The sequence below is a fragment of the Suncus etruscus genome, chromosome 11, assembly GCF_024139225.1.
Source record: "Suncus etruscus isolate mSunEtr1 chromosome 11, mSunEtr1.pri.cur, whole genome shotgun sequence".
Classification (NCBI taxonomy): Eukaryota; Metazoa; Chordata; class Mammalia; order Eulipotyphla; family Soricidae; genus Suncus; species Suncus etruscus.
Genome location: NC_064858.1, coordinates 82,463,001 through 82,486,929, shown reverse-complemented (window position 1 = coordinate 82,486,929; position 23,929 = coordinate 82,463,001). Strand labels below are relative to the sequence as shown.

At 35.8% G+C, this 23,929-nt stretch overlaps 1 protein-coding gene across 1 annotated transcript; it reads right to left on the bottom strand.

Moving 5' to 3' along the window:
- Positions 1-16,259: 16,259 nt before the first annotated feature.
- LOC126022590 (olfactory receptor 6C65-like) lies at positions 16,260-17,195 on the bottom strand. Its single transcript, XM_049783559.1, has one exon. It carries the CDS (start codon positions 17,193-17,195, stop codon positions 16,260-16,262), a length of 936 nt encoding a protein of 311 aa, XP_049639516.1.
- Between the last annotated feature and the right edge of the window lie 6,734 nt (positions 17,196-23,929).

Here is a 23,929-nt window from a genome sequence, read left to right as displayed (position 1 = left end):
ATAAGAGTGGAGAGAGTGGACAGCCTTGTCTAGTTCCTGACCTTAGTGGGAATGCTTCTAGTTTCTCGCCATTAAGTATAATGTTGGCTGTTGGCTTTTCATATATAGCTGTAACTATCTTGAGGAAAGTTCCTTCTAACCCTATTTTTCTGAGTGTCTTTAACATGAAAAGATGTTGGATTTTGTCAAATGCCTTCTCTGCATCGATTGATATGATCATGTGGTTTTTGTGTTTCGTGTTGTTGATGTGATGTATCAAATTGATTGATTTGTGTATGTTGAACCAACCTTGCATTCCTGGTATGAATCCCACTTGGTTGTGATGTATGATCTTTTTGATGAAGTGCTGAATTCGGTTTGCTAAGATTTTGTTAAGTATCTTTGCATCTATGTTCATTAGTGAGATTGGTCTGTAGTTTTCTTTTTTGGTGGTGTCTTTGCCTTCTTTGGGAATGAGTGTGATATTAGCCTCATAAAAAGAGTTGGGGAGGATTCCTGTTTTTTCTATGGTTTGGAAAAGCCTATGGAAAAGTGGTAGTAAGTCTTCTTGCAATGTTTGATTGAATTCACTTGTAAATCCATCTGGGCCTGGGCTTTTGTTCTTAGGGAGTTTTTTAATTACGTCTTCAATTTCCTCTGAGGTGATTGGTCTGTTTAGGATTTCTAGATCTTCCTTTTCCAGTCTTGGAAGAGGGTGTTTGTCTAAGAATCTGTCGATATCTACTGGGTTCTCTAGCCTAGTTGAGTATAGTTGTTCATAGTATGATCTCATGATATGTTGTATTTCTTGGGGTTCTGTTGTAATCTCTCCCCTTTCATTTGTGATCCTGTTGATTTGGGTGTTTTCCCTCTTTTTTTTGGTGAGTTTTGCCAATGGTTTGTCTATCTTGTTTATTTTTTCGAAAAACCAACTCCTGGTCTCATTGATTTTTTGTATTGTTTTCTTGGTTTCGATGTTGTTTATTTCTGCTCTGGTTTTTATTATTTCTTGCCTTCTGGTTGTGGTTGGATTTCTCTGTTGCTGTTGTTCCAATTCTTTGAGGTGATCTTTTAAACTGTTGGTTTTGTTATTTTCCTGTTTCTTAACATAGGCCTCTATTGCTATGAGTTTCCCCCTAATTACTGCTTTTGCTGTGTCCCATAAATTTTGACATGTTGTCTCTTCATTGTCATTTGTCTCAAGGAATCTTTTTATTTCTTCCTTGAGTTGTTCTTTGATCCAGCTGTTGTTGAGCAGGATGTTGTTTAATCTCCAGGTACTAGTTTTCCTCCATTGCTTCTTCTTGACATCAATTTTAACCTCTGTTGCATAGTGATCTGAAAGGGTACTTCTTTTTTTTTTTTTTTTTTTTTTTTTTTGGTTTTTGGGCCACACCCGGTGACGCTCAGGGGTTACTCCTGGCTATGCGCTCAGAAGTCGCTCCTGGCTTGGGGGACCATATGGGACGCCGGGGGATCGAACCGCGGTCCGTTCAAGGCTAGCGCAGGCAAGGCAGGCACCTTACCTTTAGCGCCACCGCCCGGCCCCGAAAGGGTACTTCTTATGATCCTTACCTTTGTTGTCTTATATAGGTTGGCTTTGTATCCTAAGACATGGTCTATTCTGGAGAAGGTTCCATGTGGGTTTGAGAAGAATGTGTATTCTGCTTTCTGGGGATGGAGGGCTCTATATAAATCTATTAGCCCTAAATCTTCTAATTTTTCATTTAGAGCTCTTATTTCTTTGTTATTTTTCTGTTTGGTGAATCTGTCCAGTGGTGATAGTGGAGTATTGAGGTCCCCTACTATTATCACATTTCCCTTCATGTGTTTCTCCAGGTTTTCCAGTAGTTGCCTCACATATTTTGCTGACTCTACATTAGGTGCATAGATATTGATCAGGGTTAGTGTTTCTTGATCTAATGTTCCCCTGATCAGTAAGTAGTGTCCCTCTTTGTCTCTGATCACTTTCTTGAGGTTGAATACAATTTGGTCTGATATAAGAATGGCTGTCCCTGCTCTTTTTTGTTTTCCATTGGCCTGAATAATTACTTTCCATCCTTTTATTCTAAGCCTGTGCTTATCCTGTAGCTGTAGGTGTGTTTCTTGCAGACAGCAGAAGTCCGGTTTATTTTTCCTAACCCAGTTCTCTACTATGTGTCTTTTAAATGGAGAGTTTAGTCCGTTCACATTTAGGGAAATTATTGATAGAGAGGACTGTTGTGCAGTTGTATTGTGTGCAGTGGTTGTTGTTACAATCGGGGGTTTGGATTGTGTAATTCATCTCTGAGTAAGTCGCTTAGGATCGGCTTAGTTTGCACAAATAATTCAAGTTCGTTCATGTTTGAGAATGTTTTTAGTCTGCCCTCCCATATGAATGATAGTTTTGCTGGGTATTAGACCCTGGGTTGGAAGTTTCTTTCATTCAGTCGTGTAAATATGTCATTCCACTGTCTTCTTGCTTGAATTATTTCAAATGGAAGATCCGGTTTGATTCTTATGTCCTTTCCTTTGTACTTGAGGTTTTTTTTCTCCCTTATTGCCTTTAGGAGTTCCTCTTTCTCTTTGTTTTTTGCCATTTGGATTATTATGTGTCTTGGTGTGGGTTTATTAGGGTCTATTTTATTAGGGACTCTCTTGACTTCCTGGATTTGTCCTGAAGTGTCTTTCCAGAGTGTGGGGAAGTTCTCTGTTATTATCTCCCTGACTACCTGTTCTTCCCCCTTCCCTATTTCCTCCCCTTCTGGTATACTCACAATTCTTAGATTGTTTCTTTTGTCTTTGTTCATTAGATATTGGATTTTTCCTTCCAGTGCTTTGCCTTTTATTTCTTTGTTGGTTTCTTGATCATTTTTTGATTGTAGTTTTCCTTCGAGTTCTTCGATGTGCTTCTCCAACTCTGTGTTTCTGCTCATAAGTCTTGCTACTTTGTCTTTTAAGTCCTTCACTTCTTTTTGTATGGAATCTCTCATGTTCTTTGACATTTCTTCTTTAATTTGGCTGATTCGTTCGTCCATGGATTTCTTATACTCGGTTGCTAGGGTTTCTTTCAAATCTTTTATTAATTCTTGCATTTCCTTCCTCATGACAGCTTTTAGGTCTTCTTCCCATGGATCTGTGCGTTTTGGTGGACTTGGAAATTTGATAGGGTTTGTCATGGTGTCTCCAGTTATTAGCGATTTCCTTGCTTTACGCATTGTTCTTTGTATTTAATGGTGTATTTTGGAGTGCTGTGGCTTCTAATTTTGGCCTGCTTTGACCCCTTCCTGAAGGTGTTTCTAGAGGGGCCTGTTGGGTGAGTTTGTTGAGCCTAGCCCTTTCTCCTCCCCTTTGCTTCCTAGAGTTCAGCCTTCCTGCTGTGGGTCTTTTCCCTTTTCTGCTCCTTATTTCTGTCAGCAGTGCAGTTCCACTCCTGGCCACAATGGTTACTGGCGCTGTTGAGCCTAGCTCTCAATCCCCCCTCCTTTCTCTGGGAGTCAATGGATTTCCGCCCCCTCCAAACCTCCCTTGAAGGAGTTCCCTCAGTCTACCCTTTCAGGCTCTGCCCTCACCCTTGGGGAGTCCCTGATCCGCTCCAGGGCCCAAGGGGGTGGATTGCTCTAGGTCACCTGAGAGTCCAGATAGCTGGCCCTATCTCCCCCGACTATTCCGGTTGCTCAACTTGCCTTTCCAGGCGCCCACCCGGGGGAAGGGACTCACTGGGGGGGGGGAGTCGGTCCTGACGACAAGGAAACAAAGTCTCACCCAAGCCGCACAGGAACCAAAGTCTCCCCCAGGCCGCACAAGGGAGCAAAATCTCACCCAAGCGGCACAGAAAACCCTGTCTCCCCCGAGCCGCACAAGGGAGCAAAACTCTCACCCAAGCCCCACAGGGAACCAAGTTTCCTCCGAGCTGCACAAGGGAGCAAAACTCTCACCCAAGCCGCACAGAAAACCCTGTCTCCCCCGAGCCGCACAAGGGAGCAAAACTCTCACCCAAGCCGCACAGGGAACCAAGTTTCCTCCGAGCCGCACAAGGGAGCAAAACTCTCACCCAAGCCGCACAGGAAACAAAGTTTCCTCTGAGCCGCACAAGGGAGGGAACTCTCACCCAAGCCACACAGGAAACAAAGTTTCCCCCGAGCCGCACAAGGGAGCAAAACTCTCACCCAAGCCGCACAGGGAACCAAGTTTCCCCCGAGCCACAGAAGGGAGCAAAACTCTCACCCAAGCCGCACAGAAAACCCTGTCTCCCCCGAGTCGCACAAGGGAGCAAAACTCTCACCCAAGCCGCACAGGGAACCAAGTTTCCTCCGAGCCGCACAAGGGAGGGAACTCTCACCCAAGCCACACAGGAAACAAAGTTTCCCCCGAGCCGCACAAGGGAGCAAAACTCTCACCCAAGCCGCACAGAAAACCCTGTCTCCCCCGAGTCGCACAAGGGAGCAAAACTCTCACCCAAGCCGCACAGGGAACCAAGTTTCCTCCGAGCCGCACAAGGGAGCAAAACTCTCACCCAAGCCGCACAGGAAACAAAGTTTCCTCCGAGCCGCACAAGGGAGGGAACTCTCACCCAAGCCACACAGGAAACAAAGTTTCCCCCGAGCCGCACAAGGGAGCAAAACTCTCACCCAAGCCGCACAGAAAACCCTGTCTCCCCCGAGCCGTACAAGGGAGCAAAACTCTCACCCAAGCCGCACAGGAAACAAAGTTTCCTCCGAGCCGCACCTGTATATGTATTTTTACATTTGCAAATATTTACACATCCATGTAATTTCTGTTGTAAGAAACTCTATGGGAATGGTGGCAAAAAAAAATTGAGTGGATATTAAAACCACAGTATTTTTTTTATATCTCACAAATAAGTGAGATCCTTCTTTTTCTAATTCATTTTACTCAACATAATACTCTTCATATTCTTTCATGTGTAAGCAAATTTCATGACTTTATTTTTCTAACAGCTGCATAGTATTACAGTGGGTAGGGGTGTGTATTAAAGTTTCTTTATCCATGTCTCTGTTCTTGAGCATTTGGGAGGGGAAGTGGAAAAATTGGTCGTGGGAAATGCACATTGGTGAAGGGTGTTGTATATTTTATGACTGCAACTCAATCTTGAACAACTTTACAATTGTGGGGGGAGAGTAAAGCCCAACCTACATTTTGAACAAATAATTTTGTAATCATGGTATTTAAATAAAATAATAAAAAATGGGATGGCCTAGGGTTCTTGTCTTATTTCAAAGTATTTTGTTTTATTTTTTATTTTAATTTTGAGTATTATGATTTACAAAGTTATTAATAATTGAATTTTAAACATATAATGTTTCAGCAACAATCCCACAATCCACAATCAGTGTCAATATCCTTCTAACAATGTTGTCAAAGTCCAACCCTTACATTCAAGCACCTCTCTCTAACCTTTTATCATAAGAGGAACATTTTCAAGTTTTTAATTTGGTTGTTAATGTTTGAATCTCATGATTTCAGTATTGTTGACTCTGTGGTTTAAATACATTGGTGGTAGGAATGTTGCACTGGTGAAGGGAGTGGGGGGGTATTTTGTTTTTGACTGAAACCCAAAAATGAACTTTCTTGTATTCATGGTGCTTAAATACAGGTTCATATATTTAAAAAAAACTTTGCAACTGAGAAAAAAAAAGTGTAATGAACAACCTTGTAATCATGGTGTTTAAATAAAGTAATTTAATTAAAAATACTTAGTTCTTCCTTAACACCACCAACACCTGAGTCTCCTTGGCCCGGTTCCCTTATTTTACATCTCACTTTTTCTCCACTCCATTTCTCAAATAAAGGTCAGATATTTTAAGCAAAGAATTGCATACATTTCTAAGTATTTTCTAATGTTTATTTATATTCTGATAACATGATTTATCCATTAAAATATTATAGCCAAGTTTCCAGGAAAAGTATCTCCTTTCCATGATGTGGTAGATAATCATATGACTGTCACTTATTGACTTAACTTTTTGGTATAAACTCTTCTCCAAGTAGGCTAGGAGGACCTTTAACTTTCTTCTAGCCAAAACAATATGACAAATATAATATTTTACTGTTCTTATAAATGAGTACATTATGTAAAATTATTATAGGAAATTTATTTTTATTTTGTCATCCTCCATTACTGGTTTTAAATAAATAGACTTGCATAAGTTTATAGTTAAAGAAATATGATTCTGCAAACAATCTGATTACAGTTGTCAGTAGCTTCTTTCCTAGAAAAGCCTCCAAGTGAAGTTCTAGCCCTCATGATATCTAAACTCTAGTGATGCAAAAACCCCTTGCTAAAAAAAATGTCAGTTTTTTTCACTTTCAAAGATACTAACAATATATCACAACAACATCATCATAACATGTTTTTAATGTTTGTGGTAATCTACTGTACAAGATAAATCCAAAACAAAACAGACCATTCAAACATTAAAAAAGCAAGTACAAGGTCCAGTGATAGGGAGGTCTTTAGGGAGCATGTGAAACCTACTCCCAACCTGGGTTTAATTTCTAGCATAAAGATGTCGTCCAAGCATCAATGACTACTTCCCTGGGGATTCCCTGAGCACTTCAACATTGCTTTCTAGGGACTACCATGTCCCTAGCGGCAAGACCCCAGGGAAATCCCCTGAGAAAGGGAATGAAAGCTGGACAACAGGGTAGGGAGGACTATATGGAAAATACAGCAAATTAATTAGAGCAAGCTCTGCTATTTTTTTTTATATTAAAGCACAGCTAATAATTCCAGGTGCATATGCCAGCCTCAGCAATTTTTCATTATGTCATCTTTAGCAATCCTTTTCCTCATATGGTTTGCAAGATCCCTAAACGTAAAAAAGAGGATGTGGCCTGCAGGCCCGGCCTCAAACAGACTCAGCCTTCCCCGTAGGCCCCCCAAGAAGGGTTTTTGCCACCAGAGCAGTCCTGCAGTCATGCCAAGACCACCTACCAAGTCCTAAGAAGGTGCCTTAAAGCAGAGGGCTGCCTGAGCTGCTCCCCACAAGGGGATTTTCACAAAATTATTGGCTATTTTTTAGCAAGTCATCACTCTCTCACTTCCTGAACAACATCTGGGAATCCTCTTTTCCCCTTGCCCAATTCTCCAAATAAAAGCAATTAAACAAGTTATCTTTTAGCTTGAAATGGTGAATCAATAGAAAGTCAGTTTAGATTTCTCTTTTCCATTCATTTTCTTTTGAAATGTAGAAAAAACTAATTAGCAGAATTTATTGTTCTAATTAATTTCTATTTTGAGCGGACACATTTTACAATATTCAGGACATTTTCCTTAATATTTGCTCAAGAAACATACTTGGTGGTACTCTAGAGACTATATGTACTAGGGACTAGCTCTGATTCCTCTGCACATAAGGAAAATACCCAGGCCCCTGCAATATCTCTCCTGCCTCTATTCACTTCTATTAATTTTTCTCAATTTTTTTGTGAGATGAAATCACAACCATCTTATAAACTTGTACTTTTTCTGTAACTTCTGAGACTCCAACTAACTTCTATTCCCCATAGATTTTTTTTTACATTACTCGTTTATGTATGTATGTATGTGATTATATATGCTGGTCTAATTGTATTTTATTCATCTAATAATAATTATATTATATAATTAAATTATAATATAGTAATATAATGTTAGCTAATTTAATTAGTATGATATTAATCTAATCATATATTATTAATCTAATTATTTATTCTAGTAATTCTGAGGACTTCAATTATGTGTAATTTTGAATTTTTTTTTTTTGTGGTTTTTGGGTCACACCCGGCAGTGCTCAGGGGTTACTCCTGGCTCCATGCTCAGAAATTGCTCCTGGCAGGCACGGGGGACCATATGGGACGCCGGGATTCGAACCGATGACCTTCTGCATGAAAGGCGAACGCCTTACCTCCATGCTATCTCTCCGGCCCCTTGTTTTTTTTTTTAATCATAGTTTAGATTCCATTAATATTTCCACTAATGTTATTTATGGTTTTGACATACAGAGTTACAACACCACCACAAAACTGCTCTGCCGACATTCCTGTGTTACTTTTTGTATGCAATTACCTTCTTCTTTTTTCTTTTTAACCGATGACCTTCTGCATGAAAGGCAAACACCTTACCTCCATGCTATCTCTCCGGCCAGCAATTACCTTCATCTACCTGTTACCTCCCCACTGCTTGGTGATCTAATTTTAAGTTGCTTTCGTTTTTAGTGAGTAAAATAGTTTTTGTTCACCACTTTTGCATTTATTTACCTTAATATGCCCTTTAGTTCCATTCAAAATACTCTAAGTTGCAAGACTTAAGCTCTTCTTTATAGCTTCATAGCTTTCTATTGCGTATATATACCAAAGATTTTTTAAGCCAATTATCTGTTGAGTCATTCGCCTTGTTTTATATACTGGCTTTGGACTTAGCACAGTTGCAAACACAGCTATGTAGCTGTTACATATTATATCAAATTGTGTTTTCTTCTTTCTCACTTTTCTGAGAAATTATCATATTGTTTTCCATAAGACAATCCTATCAACAGTGAAAGATATTATTTCAAATTGTGTTTTCTTCTTTCTCACTTTTCTGAAGTATTGTCAAATTGTTTTCTATAAGACAATCCTACCAACAGTGAAGGATAATACTATGTCCCTGCCAAGTGGTTGTTTCCAATTTTTTTCATATATATGTCTTTCTCACAAGTGTGAGATGATATCATACTGTTATTTTGATTTGCATTTCCCTAATAAAAACAATGAGAAACATTTTTGCACATGCCTATTGCTATTCATGTGGCAAATGACATAATAACAAATATCCTATAAAGTTGTACCTATATTTTTGGATATGAACTTTAGGGGTATCTTCAATTATTTTACTTATTGTCAAAAATAATAAAAATAAAATATTTAGCTTAACTTAAAATTTAAACTACTGCTTTATAAAAATATTTATAAAATTAATTGGAGAAGCACCATTTTGTAGAAGACACTATGACTTAAAATGTGTTTTCTTCAATACTTCACCTAGAAAATTACACAAAAAATAAGTACAAAAATGCATGTTACTTAGAATATATTATTTCTTTCATTATCTTTTTACTAAATAATATTTGATATATAAATCATAAGGGTAAATTTTATTAAGAGCAGTTTGTTTATTTTTAGTGTAAAGTGATTACCTCACACTGTCAAATATTCAATTTTTTTTTAACAAGGGAAGAAAAATAACAAGGAGTTATCCCTGCATGCAGTTCCAGGAGTAAGCCCTGATTACTTGCTTTAGGAAACTAAAGTGGAGGATAATGTAAAAACTATTATGTATTTCTATTTACAAGTGGCTCAGAATTTTTATTTATCTAGATAAGTAAATAAATCTATAACTTTCAATAAAAAAAATTATCCCAATATGTTAAATTGGGATCTTCAATTTAATACATGATTCTGCAATTTTGTAATAAGACTGAAAACTAACTAAGCCAGTCTTTGTTGCAACCAGGTTTCCTGACAGCTTAGGAGAAGCATCAGATAAATTGTAAAATAAGAGAAAAAAATAATTGCTTCCACTTTGTTCATCCTGAACTATGCAGTGATACATACTTTATAAATTATGGGAAAAGTCATTATAAGGACATAACCACCCTGATAAGTCATATATATGACCACACTAAGAATTCACACACACACACACACACACATATACACACGGGGGGTGGTGGAGTGGTGGTGCAAGCAGTAAGGCATCTGCTTGGCCATGCTATCCTAGGACGGACAGCAGTTCGATCCCCTGACATCCCATATGGTCCTTTAAGCCAGGAGCGATTTCTGAACACATAGCCAGGAGTATCCCCTGAGTGTCACCAGGTGTGGCACAAAAACAAAAACAAACAAACAAAAAGAATTCATACACATTATTTTATTTTTATAAAACTTTATTGGAGAGCATAGATATTATAGCTTTGATACAACAACATTAAATTTACAATTTTACCCTTTTAATTTAGACAACATATTTCTTGCATGAAATTTCTCTTAGTTATATTTCTCCATTTACTTTCTATTATGTAATATAGAGAAGAGGAAGACATTTTGAGTATTTAGTTTGATATCTTATTACCTTCTAGAATATTCTTTGAAGTTATCACTTTGAATATTGTTTATATCCAGGAATCTTAGTAGAAAAAGTAGTAGTAGTAGTAGTAGTAGTAGTAGTAGTAGTAGTAGTAGTAGTTGTTGTTGTTGTAGTTTCTCTTGTAACAAGCTACTCTTTCTCTTAAATGACAAAATTCACATATTGAAGAACTATTTATTAATGTTATACAGCATATATATAAAACTAGTATCCAATTATAATCTACCTCCTCTTTTTTCTATTTTGTACCAGAATTGTTTATCGGCATTTCAATTTACATTTCCAGTCTTCATCTAATTAAAATAAAAATTTGTCTTGGGGCCAGAGAGATAGCATGGAGGTAAGGCGTTTGCCTTTCATGCAAAAGGTCATTGATTCAAATCCACATATGGTCCCCCATGCCTGCAAGAAGTGGTTTCTGAGCATGAAGCCAGGAGTAACCCTGGAGCACTGCCGGGTGTGACCGAAAAACCAAAATAAAATTGTCTTAATAAGTCCATATATTATATCTTAATGGCATTTTAATAATTTGAATGCATATATTTATTAAAAACTAATTTTTATTAATAAGTAATTTTTCAGGCAGTTATTTTCTACATATTGTTTCCTTCTCTTTTTGTTAACTTATAATTTAGCAATCTTATAATCTTATAATTTAGAAATAATTTTTCTGTGACCTGAGGATTAGTCCTACCTATAAATACTCTACACAGGCTTTCTATTTCTATCATACATTCTCATTGTTAGGGTAGTTCTCAATGTAGCTAATTCTCTAACTAAGCTCATCACTCTTCGTGATGAGCTTCATGAGGTGAGCTGGAACTTCCAGCCCTCCTCTCTTTTGTCTTTAAAAATTATTGCAAAAATGTCTTTCATTTGGGGGGGGGGGTGTTGGGCCACACCTGGTGACACTCAGGAGTTACTCCTGGCTATGCGCTCAAAAGTCGCTACTGGCTTGGAGGACCATATGGGACACTGGGGGATCAACGGCGGTCTGTCCTAGGCTAGCACTTGCAAGGCAGGCAGACACCTTACCTCTAGCGCCATTGCGCCAGCCCTATGTCTTTCATTTTTCTTAAAACCCATAAATGAATGAGACCATTCTGCATCTTTCTCTCTCTCTGGCTTATTTCACTAAGCATAATAGATTCCATGTACATTCATGTATAGGAAAATTTCATGACTTCATCTCTTCTGACAGCTGCATAATATTCCATTGTGTATATATACCATAGTTTCTTTAGCCATTCATCTGTTTAGGGCCATCTTGCTTGTTTCCAGGGTCATTCTATAGTAAATAGTGCTGCAATGAATATAGGTGTAAGAAGGGTCTTTTGTATTGTATTTTTGTGTTTCTAGGATATATTCCTAGGAGTGGTATAGCTGGATCATAAGGGAGCTCAATTTCCAGTTTTTGGAGGAATCTCCATATCGTTTTCCATAACGGTTGGACTAGATGGCATTCCCACCAGCAGTGGATAAGAGTTAAGAACAATGAATACAACATCTCGAACTAGGAAAAAGTCATAATGATGGAAACCATTCGAAAAATGTCTTTATTTAAAATATGACATGAAAATAAGGTAAATATGATACTGCCTTCAAAAAAATAGTAATAGTTATTTTTGTTGGAAATGCAGTAGTGAGTTTGGAACAAAAGTCAAACTATATTGGTAGAAGTGTAATATTAATAAGGGTAAGATGAGAAGAAGGAATAACATATCATTTCAAAGTAATAAGAACCATAATGAACATAGGTACCATAGGTAAAAGGTATTTAGAGACATTGAATATTATTCTTGCTTTGGGGACATACAAAAATAGTATAAATTTATAAGAGGGTAATTATTTTGTAAACATGTTAAAAAAGTACATTTCTCACCAAAGATAATATGCTCACTGGTATTGAACCATTAAAAACAACTTATAAGGCTAACTAATGCAGAAGTAGAAGACACTAATATGGGTATTTATTTGTTGTTCATTTGATAATTTCTCAAGATGTACTATCATTTATTTGAGCTTTCTATTTTTTTCTTATGTAAGTCTGTATTACTGCAAATCTCCTCTCCCCAGTTATAATTTAACTATTACAACTGGCATTATATTTTGTAATTTGCTTTAAAAGTGTTTTAAAATTTTTCCTTGATTTCTTTACTGATATTTTTCAGCTCCAAATGTTGAAATATTGTGGCTAGCGCTTGCAAGGCAGACACCTTACCTCTAGCGCCACCTCGCTGGCCCCGCTACTATCTTTTTATGGCAAATTCTACTAGGCTATCATGTGATCAAATACTTGTTATGATTTTACTTTTAAAATTTTCTAAATACTTGAACCATGCTATAATTTTGGTCTATCTATAAATTCTCCATGCGCATTAGAGAAGATTCAACATTTGCAGGATAGAAGGGTCTGCATATGCCAATTTAAACTTGGATTTTTTTCTATTTTTAAATTTAGGATGGCTTCAGAGACAGTAATTTGTTTTAGGCACGTGCCTTACTCATGGTGACACTGCTTAGACTCTCTAATACTACTAATGATTTTTCTGAGCCAGGAGTAAGCCAAAAGCACCAAAATAATGGCCCAAAACCTTCTGAATAAAATATGCTGTTCACTTAGGTATTTTTCTTTCTTAATTATTTTCTGACTTTATACGGATAAAATTGGCAGTATAAAGTTTGGCAGTACATACTATAATAAAGTACTACTACTATGACTACAACTACTACTAGTCCTGCTACAGCTGCTGCTACTACTACAACTACTACTACTAATATACTTTATAGGCCAAACCCAGCAGCATTCAGAGGTTACTCTTGGCTTTGTGCTAAGAAATTTCTTCTGGAAGGCTCAGCAGACCATATGGAATGCCAATAATCAAAACCTGATCAGAAGGGTGCAAGGCAGCACCCTACCCACGTTGCTATGGCCCCAGCCCCTTTTAAACTACTTTTATGTTTCCAATTAGTTTTACTTTTTAGTTATTTTAGCAGTTTGTTAATTTTTCTGCCTTTTTTTATTTGGTATATGTATGTTGATTAGAGATGTCATCTTAATCTATTGATTCCTGAAATAGTATGTAATGATCTTCCCTATTGCATTACTTTCTTTAAGTTGAGTGCTGTTTGGTTTAGTATAAGCTTAGCTGTCTCTGGTTGTTTAATCTAACATTAGCTTTTTTGTTTTGTTTTGTTTTGTTTTGGGCCACAGCCGGTGGTGCTTAGGGTTACTCCTGGCTATGTGCTCAGAAATCACCCCTGTCTTGGGGGATCTTTATGGGATCAAACCACAGTCTGTCCTAGGTAAGTGAGTACAAGGAAAATGCCCTACCACCTTGCCACCACTCCAACCCCCTAACATTAGTTTTTATGATTGTTTTCCACCCTTTTACTTTGTGTATATTTATCCTGTGATTTTCGTTTGTTTGTTTGTTTTTTGTTTTGGGTCACACCTGGCAGAGCACAGGGGCCACTCCTAAAATACTTTTATCTGCTTCTTATCCTGGCTCTATGCTCAGAAATCGCCCTGGGCAGACTCGGTGAACATATACTGTGATTTTAAGTAAATATTTTTAAGCAAGAAAATGGATATTTTCTGATTTTTTTCAGTCACTTAATCTTTTAATGTTCAAGCTATTGATATTGAAAGAGATTTTTTATGTGAATGAGATTGGCAACATATTTCAGTGACTATTCGAGTATATGTTTTTTTTTTACTATATTGCTTTTTTATGTAGAGGAGGTCATTAGTATTTCTATAGAGCTGCTTTGGATCTATTAAATACCTTTACCTGCTGCTTATCCTGAAATATTTGTGCCCTTCTTTTAAATCTGAATAATCATTTTTTAAGGTAAGGACAAATATTTTGAGATTCCTTTCCTGCAGTATTTTGAAATAGCATTTAAAATTGGCAACATATTTCAGTGACTATTCGAGTATATGATTTTTTTACTGTTGCTTTTTTCTGTAGAGGAGGTCATAAGAATTTCTTTTACAGTTGCCTTGGATCTATAAAATACTTTTTTCTGCTGCTTATCCTGAAATATTTGTGCCCCACCCCTAAATCTGAAAAATTGTCTTTTAAGATAAGGACACATATTTTGAGGTTCCTTTCTTAAAGTATTTGGAAATAGCATTCTACTCACTAAAAGTAAAGAATGAATGCTTCAAGAATTTTCGTGTCATACATGTACAGGGCCATGCTAATATTTGTACTCTTCCAAGTTTTGTATACATTTTGGCAAAGATAACACATCATTTCCTTTTTCATACCTCCTAACATTAAAATATACACTTTTAAAAACTCACATGATAAATTAGTCTGCAACTTTGGTCTGGGCAAGTTTCATCTACCACAAAATCCTTTTATCCAATCACCAACATTTTTTTGTTTAATAACATATATCTATTGAGCATTCCATCTGAAATGATTTTCGATAAGGCTTATATATATATATATATATATATATATATATATATATATATATATAACTGTTTAAAGTTTCATTTTCATCACTAATCATATACTTTTTATGCATAAAAATGAATTAATATTTTAGCTACCTATGTTTGAGATTCTTGACTAATTTCATGGAACCACTCAGTGTTAGGCCTAAGAAAACAATGTATTTAATGCCCCAGGAGCTATTACAAAGTCTACCCCAATGTGGGCCACCAGGGCCATTCTCTGTGATCTTGATAATCAGGGGGCCATCTGGTGCTGGAGTTCAAAAATATACAAAGCAGGCATCCCTAACCCTTTAACTGTTTCTACAAGTTCTTTAATTCCCCCCCCCCATACCTCAGTTGTATTTGGAAAACTTCTATTTTTAGATCTATTTGAAGAAGTTTTATCAAATATTCATGGCACAACGTTTCAACTATTACTCTGAAATTTGACATAAAAACTACCTGAATGAATTAAAAGTTAAATTAGTAGAAGGTTTTCAACAATTCTCTAATCTTTCATGAACAAATGTAGAAAATTAGATAGAATCTTGCTTATATTCATTACATTAGTTATTTATTTTTGCTCATTAACACATGCTAAGACTTGAAAGGAGCCAGATTAAAGCTTATTGTATATTTTTGTTTTCTATTTTACTGATTTACATGTTGTTCATTATGATTTCCATTCATCCACTAACTCCTACTTTAAATTTTCAACAAATTTTCTACATGGTGGAGTCTGAACTTTATCTAAGAATTTCCATCTTACAAATATAATTTTAGATTCAAATTAAGTTCAGGAATTATTTTGAAACATCCTGTATTTATATTTTGTATTTTGAAATTAATTTTAACTACATGTTAATTGTTTTTTTTAACTTTTTTTGATGATGTATTCTATATTATTATGTATTTCTTAGACTTACTATAACATAATTTTGCTAGGCATTATAACGTAACTTATTTGTAATTTCATTATACAGTTAAATAACATACTATGAATAACTAAAATTTTTTGAGGGGGTTATACCTGGGGTATATATGTTCAGGGGTTACTCCCGGTTATACGCTCAGAAATTGCTCCTGGCTTGGGGACCATATGGGATTCCAGGAATTGAACCAAGGACTGTCCTGTGTCAGCTGAGTGTAAGGGAACGCCCTACTGCTGCACTATTGCATAACTGAATAACTGAATCTTATATAAGCTTGAGATGTGTTATCAGCCAAATTATAGTTTCTTATTTTTTATATTGTGTGCTGCTTGAAAGAATAATCATTGTGTTTATTATGGGTGGTACAATAAAATTCAAATTAGGTAGGTGTAGTGGACAAATTTTCTCAAAATTACAACAGTTTTTCTATCTCATCTTTTAATACTAAAATTTAGTATATTTTAACAAAAATGTGCATATGAGTCCCAGTGCTACACTTTTAGAAATCTTGAAAAACTGTTAATTTACAAAGATATAATATAAACATATTTATGCAAAATTATAGACAGATCATGTTTTAAATAACTTTAGAAAATACTGTAAACTCATAGAAATTATGCTTGATGACAATAGTTATTTACTCATTTCAATAACAAATTGAAATGGCATAAATGGAATAAACAGTAAAAAATGAAAGTTGATAGCACTGAATATAGAAAATAATGATGGTAATACAATATTAGACATAAAGTTACATGTAAAATTTATACTACCATTTTGTTCATGATTACATTTTACTTGTAAAGCACTTGTTGACCAATTTTGTAAATGACTGTTTGACTTGCTGGTTTCTTAGGGAGTAAATAAAAGGATTTAGCATAGGGGCAACAGAGGTATTGAGCACTGCTATTCCCTTAGACAAAGCCACTCCTTCTTTTGCTGAGGTTTTGACATACATGAAAATGCAACTTCCATAAGAAATGGAGACAACAATCATGTGTGAAGAACAAGTGGAGAAAGCCTTTTTCCTTTGCTCAGCAGAGGGAATTTTAAGAATCGTTTTCAGAATGAATGTATAGGAAAGAATCACCAATCCTAATGTTACCATGAGTGTGAATACTGCCAAGAAAAATGCCAGGAGCTCCAGGACTGCAGTGTCTGTGCAGGAGAGCATCAGCATAGGAGAAGAGTCACAGGTGAAATGATCAATGACATTGGAGTCACAAAAATCCAGTTGAAGCCCCATTATTACAGGTGGAAAGATAATAAGAAATCCAACCAGCCAAGCACTAAATACAAGCTGTTTGCAAACTCTGTTATTCATTATTGTTGTGTAATGTAGAGGTTTACAGATGGCTACATAACGATCATAAGACATAACAGTCAAAAGAAAAAATTCTGTTGAACCAAAGAGTAAAAGGAAAAAAACCTGAGTCAAGCAAGAATTGTATGAAATAGTTTTATCCCCTGTTATAATGCTGACCAGAAACCTAGGAATACACACTGTTGTAAATGAAATTTCCAGAAAAGAGAAATTTCTAAGGAAGAAATACATGGGAGTTTTCAGTTGTGAATCTATCAGAGTAAGTGTGATGATTATCATGTTTCCAGTTACACTCAGTATATATGTAAAAAATAAAAATATAAAAATAAATATATTTAAATCTTGGTCATCTGTTAATCCTAGAAGAATGAATTCTTTCACAGAAGTACGATTTTTCATTTCTTTTCTGGTGGTGTCCTTCCAGATCTAATAAGTGCAGTAATAAATAATTTAGTGAGTCTAAATTTAATATTTAAATGCTCAAGTTTACTGGTTAAAATGTTTACAAAGTATGCACTGAATTAATAAATTAGTATCCAAGTTGCCCTTGAATTATAAAAACACAATGGTGGGGCTGGAGAGATAGCATGGAGGTTAGGCAGAAGGATGGTGGTTTGAATCCAAGCATCCCATATGGTCCCCCATGCCTGCTGGGGGCGATTTCTGAGCATAGAGCAAGGAGTAGCCCCTGAGTGCAACTGGTTTTGACCCAAAAACCAAAAAAAAAAAATGGCAAAGGAAAAGTAACTTTGGACTATATAGATAACTAGAAGCTAACAATATGTGAGCAACAGAAATAATATTTAATAATATTAAAACTCAATATAATACTTTTATAGGATTGTCTTACATTTTAAGTTAAGAGAACTAAAATTAAAGTTAATTAGAAAGTGAATTAAGTTAAAATTAAATAAATATACTCACAATAATATGATTCCATGTGTTTTGGGAGAAATGTGATGGTGTAGAACCAAATACTATTTTTAATGTTACTGAGTGTCAGTAGTTTATATCTTTTTCCATAGCATTTAACAGACTTAATTTTCTATTTGATTTTTATTTTCTTATGAATGGCTATAAAATTGTATTATGTAATTTGGAGAATGGTCCTATTTATATAGAGTGTGATGCAATTTATGGAAATATAAGTTTAATAGAAAATGTTTCTCTATTGGCAAGACCATGAAGGATGATCTGACCACTATGACTGAGAGAAGTTACAATAGAAAAATTCAAGAGGTTGTACAAATTCTCTTGCAAAAAATTTGATAATAATTGAGCAAACTCTATGGGCATCTCCAAGTAAGTAGTAAATATATGCTAAATTTAAAAAGATAAAAATATACTTGCTGAATAATTGTACTCTGAGAAGTAATTTATTTATAACTTAAGCTAAAATATAGAAAAAGAAGAAGGTAGTAGCAAATAGACAGTCACTGTTAATGGTTTAACAACAAAGAGAAACATTTTCCTGGAATGTGAGAAAGAAAAGCTATTAAGGAAATTAATAAATATTAAATTGTATGATTAGAGCAATAATTATATAGTAAAATGGCCAGATTATTTTATTATTTAATTCTAATAAGCTCAATAAATTTGAAGATATGTAAGCAGGAATGAATAAAAAAGTGATATATCAAATTTTTACAGACAAAGAAAATCTTGAAATCCCTTTCAAATTATTATAATACAGATCAATATAGTTGTGGTGTTACAGGTATGGAATTTAGATGCACAGATGTTCATAAGAATCTTTAGGAGATCATTAGGTGTTAGGAAGATAGCACTCAATATAGGACTAAGATTATTTCACTTACTTTCAGTAAATTTTGTGATAGAACGTTGGAGTGTAAAACTTTTTTTGTTATTTTCTTAATCTTGTTGGCAGCTAGCTTTTTAAATTTTTTCTCTCAAAAGAGAAACTAGATTTATCTGCTGTTTTCTCCCTCAAAAAGTCACAGGGGACTATTACAGTAAACCAATTATAATGTCTCTGGTGTGTGATATTATTAAGTGCAAACTGAAATACAGATAAATTATTTTAACTAGGTATGCATGGAAATAAACTTAGAAAATGCAGAAAATAGCAAGAGTAAAGTGTCAAAAATTTATATCAACATTTTCATTCAAATATTTTATATATTAATAGAATATATGAGTACTTTTGGTGTGGCATAATTTATAAATATCACATTATTAAAATACAGAACAGTTAAGTGACTGACTTACAAACATAAATCTATATAAAAATATCCCTTGATATTGTTTTTGTCACATCAGAAAAATCATGCAGAATCAAAAACATAAAAATGCTTTTGAAGAATATGCTGTGCATGCAGCAGACACTAGTAGATTCATTTATTTATTTTTGCTTTTGGGTAACACCCTGTGACGCTCAGTGGTTACTCCTGGCTATGCGCTCAGTAATCGTTCCTACTTGGGGGTCCATCTGGGACGCTTGAGACTGGCCTAGATTGGCCCCGTGCAAGGCAAACGCCCTACTGCTGTGCTATGGCTCTGGCCCAGACCCTAATAGATTCTGAACAAGGGCTGCACTTCTGCACTACCCAGGTGCACCTTTGGAGGGAGCCAAAATCACAGCCAGTCTGGATAATTCTGCACAATGAAGGATCCTACATCTTTGTTATTCCCATTGAAAAACTAGTCCAGATGATCAGAATCACCAGGAAGAGAGACTGAGCCCTCTGGGTACTCTCTTGAAATAACCTTCTTATAAAAATAAAATAAAGGGCCTTTGAGAGATAATACAGCATGTAGGTAGTTGGCTTTGCATGCAGTCAGCTTGACTTTGATTGTAGGGTACCTTACGGTCTCCCATGCCAGGATAGGAGTGATTGCTGAGCACAGAGGCAGGATTAAATATTGAACCAGGTCTTCAAAAACTGAAACAAAATAAATTGATACAATGAATAGTTATGTAATTTTTATTAGAACTGTCTAATTTTTTCTAATTTGTTATATTCTGTATATATATTTGATTTTCATTTTTATTTTTTATTTATTTATTTATTTTTTTATTATTATTTTTATTTTAATTATGACAACAAAGATGCAAAGAAAGAGGACAGGGTAAAGTTACAGTGGAAGCCCAATCACCCATAAACAAAATTCACGGTATTCCCATCGATGATATCCCAGCCTTGAACTTTCAGCCAAAGAACATTAAGAAAAACAAAACTAAACCCATGTACAATAAAATTACTTTGTCCCTCAAATCCCCAGTTGTAGTACATACTATTTCTTAGCAGCACACAATATAATCTAAAGACATTAGACTTATGTAACTCCTTAAACATTGAGGGCAAAGTACATTTCTCTAGTTCCATGCACATGCTTACTAGTTTAAGTTAACCTCAAAAGTTTTAGTGGGTTATTTTTCTTAAGGATTAGCATCAAGGGAACTTAGTAAAAAACGGTATTAAAGTGGCATTTGTTTGCATAGGCCCACCAAAACATAAGGGACGTGGAAAGACAAATTATGGTCTAAATACAAGGAGACCCTACCCCTGAAGTTTCCTGGCACAGGACTGACTCTAGGCTCCAGGCAAACTAGTTTGTCCAATTCAAGTCATCGTCTCTAGTGGCAATACACCTCCATTCCTCACATAGTCTCTGTTGTTGGTATCATGCTTCTGTATTAAAGATCCTGGAGTCTGCATATCCCATATTGCAGTCAGGATGTTGCAGAGCATGCTCTTGTTTCACCTCACACTTAAGTGGCACTAGAGAGAACCATGTCCTGTAGAGCAGGTCATTGATGTTGTCAAGTCTTCTCAGTGTAAACGCAAGTCTCTTTTTAGGGGGTCGATGTCAGACCCTTGGTAGTGTCTTTCCTGGTAGAGGACTGCTTCCAGCTGTTGCTATAAAAGACCTTGGATGTTTCGTAGATAGCTTGCCTGGTTCCGGCGTGAATGGAGGATGCCCATTCTTCTGAGGCCTGTGCCAAGTCATTATATCAATGTTCAGGGTGTAAGGTACATTGTACTGAGATTTATTAGATAAGAACTTATCTATATGTATGGTGTTTTCCCATTTTAATGTGCCTATGCAAACAAGGATCAATGCCATGAAGCGCTATTGGTGCATCTGGAGGCAATAGGAACAAGACCAGCAATTTCCATGACATAGTTCAATCATAGGCATCAAACTGAGGGACAGTTCCAACAACAATCCTTACTATACAGCTTACAAAGAAAAGACAAGATGAAAGTGGATAGAAACATCATGGTAGAAAAATATATAGAAAGTTACATCAGTTAAAGAAAATACCCATAAAATATTCAAAAGATATATGTGTTCAATATGTGTTCAATTTGTGTCCTTCTAAATAGTTCTGGGATTTGTTAGAACTACTGTATGTCTTAGGTCAGAGATTAAAACTATGTGTTACTAAAGTTAAGAAGGGTAAATCTGGGGTACTGATGGTTGGGAGGAGCAAATGTTCACGCGGGGGTGCTAACCCCTGCGCGGTTTGCAAAATGTAGACTGGTATGAAATTTCCAGTGACAGCCTGAGTATAGCTGAGCAGCTATCTGCCACCCACCAGATCAAACTCCACCCCCTAAGCCCCACCCTAGGCCAGTGTCCGGGCCTGGCCTGGGAGTGGGGAAAACCCAGAGTGCCCCGTCAACTCCTTCCAGGAACCCACCTGGAGATCCAGAGGAATGGGGGAGAGGGGGGTCGGGTGACCCAGGTCCGGGCCCCCCTGACCCTAGGCCGGACCAAAAGGCCACTGGCACATGGGGAGGCCTGCCAGCTGCCCGTCTGTGCCGGCTAAAAATCCTGCTCCAGGAAGGGAGAGGGATCCTCCCAAGCCCGAAGGACAGGGATTTGACCCCACCCTAGGCTAGTGTCTAGGCCTGGCCTGGGAGTGGGGAAAACCCAGGGTGCCCCATCAACTCCTTCCAGGAACCCACCTGGAGATCCGGAGGAATGGGGGAGAGGGGGGTCGGGTGACCCAGGTCCGGGCCCCCCTGACCCTAGGCCAGACCAAAAGGCCGCTGGCACATGGGGAGGCCTGCCAGCTGCCCGTCCGTGCCGGCAAAAAATCCTGCTCCAGGACCATTTTTATTTTTATAATAGTTTATTTATAGATATTATTGTATCTGTAAAAATACATATTTCTATTCCCCTGAACTTTCTATGAAGAGAAAATGGATGGGAATGTTAACAAAGAAAATTTTCAAGTGCCAGGTTTATTGTCTACTCATGAGTATTTTAAAAAATGTCAAAAATTTAAGTCAAAAATTTATTAATTTGTCCTTATTTATTAATATTTATATTATGATTCCTCCAATAAAATAATCACATCTGAGTTTCTAGTAAAATATCTCCTTTCCATGATGTTCTGGATATAAATTAGTCTTTATGATACTAAATATTTTATGTAATTTTTTGGGAATATCTCTTCTCCATGTAGACAAGGATTTCTTGTAACATTCTTTTAAGCTCCACCACATGACAAAGATGTTTATTGATCTTGTGTAAATCAGTATGTTATATAAATCTTATAGTAAAGTCTCTCTATACTTTGTCTTTTTTAAATGTTCTTTGAATAAATAAACTTACATAGTATTCTATAGTCATAGAAATGTGATCCTAAAAACAATATGAATAATATTACAAGTAGATCCATTCCTAGAAAGGCTCCTAAATGAAGTTGTAGTCTTATATCTAAACTCTAGATTTGTAGAACTTTTTGCTCAGATATGTCAGACATTAATTTAAAGAAATACTGCCAACATATATATGTTTTGATGCTATGTTTTTAGTCATCTGTTTTATACTTTGAAACCTAAGGTATGTAGGTTTATAGGTATATAGGGCTTCTCATATGGTTCCCCAAATCACTCCCCACTTGCCAGGAATGATTTTCTTAACTCAGTGACAGGAGTATCTTCTAAATTCAACTAGATGTAGCATAAAAAAGAAAAGTAAAGTAAAGTAAAAGAAAATTAAAAAAACTAAGTCCCTGAACTATCTCTCCAACCACTATTTAATTACCATTTATTTTTCTCACTTTTTTGTTGGATAAAATCACATTGATATTATAAACTTGTACTTTGTAGTTTGAGATTCAAACTAAATTTTTAACATGTATACATGATTATTCTAATTTTCTAATCCTGCTGAGGGCTTTAATTCTGTATATTCTTTGGAAAATTTATTTATTTTATTATTTTATTTTGCTTTTTGGTAATTAATGTGACATGGTTCCATTAATATTAATGTTTTTGGTTTTAAAATATATAGTTCATTACTTTATTTTCACCAAAGTTCAAGGCAGATAATCCACCAGCATTCCTATGTCACTTCTAGTATGCCTCTTTACCCTATCACCTCCCCACAATGCTCACGTTTCTATTTCATAATTTTTATATTTATATATCAATTAAAAGTGACATAAACTGCTGTGTGTTCTCCTCCCTTGATTTTTTCCCTAACATAAAATCCTCTTCTTGAGTCTTGTTATTAGCAGTAAGATTTAACCAATTCTTTATAATTGCATAGTATTCCATTGTGTACATATACCAATATTTTCAATCCAACCATCTGTTGTTGGGCAGTTGAATTGTTTTCAATATACAGTTGTTACTGATTATTGTACTTAGCATTATGACAAAAAGGTGTGTATATATCAGTTCATATTTTATTTTCTGTAATAGAGTATAAGAAGTAGAATGGCTAGGTCATATATAGAGCTCCATTTTCACTTTTTTTTTTTTAATCTTTTGGCCACACCAGGCTATGCTCAGGTGTTACTCCAGGCTCTGGATTCAAAATTTATTCCTGACCTGGGAAACCTTATGGAATGCTGGGTATGAAACCCATTTTTGTCCTGGGTCAGACTCTGTGCAAGGGAAATTCCTTACCACTGTGCTACCACTTTGACCCCCTATTTCACTTTTTCAAGAAATTGTATATTATTTTTGTAATATATCCCTACAAAAGTGAACAAATATATCCATGTATACCATACTTCTGCCAATACTGGTTATTACTGATATGTTCAATATATATAATATATAATATATTACTAATGTGGAATAACATTATGTCACTTTGATTTGCATTTAACTAATAATAGAAACAAAGACATCACCAGGATTTTG

Excerpts from the sequence above, each read along its gene's own strand:
- LOC126022590 (XM_049783559.1), bottom strand. The coding sequence starts at position 17,195 with ATGAAAAATCGTACTTCTGTGAAAGAATTCATTCTTCTAGGATTAACA.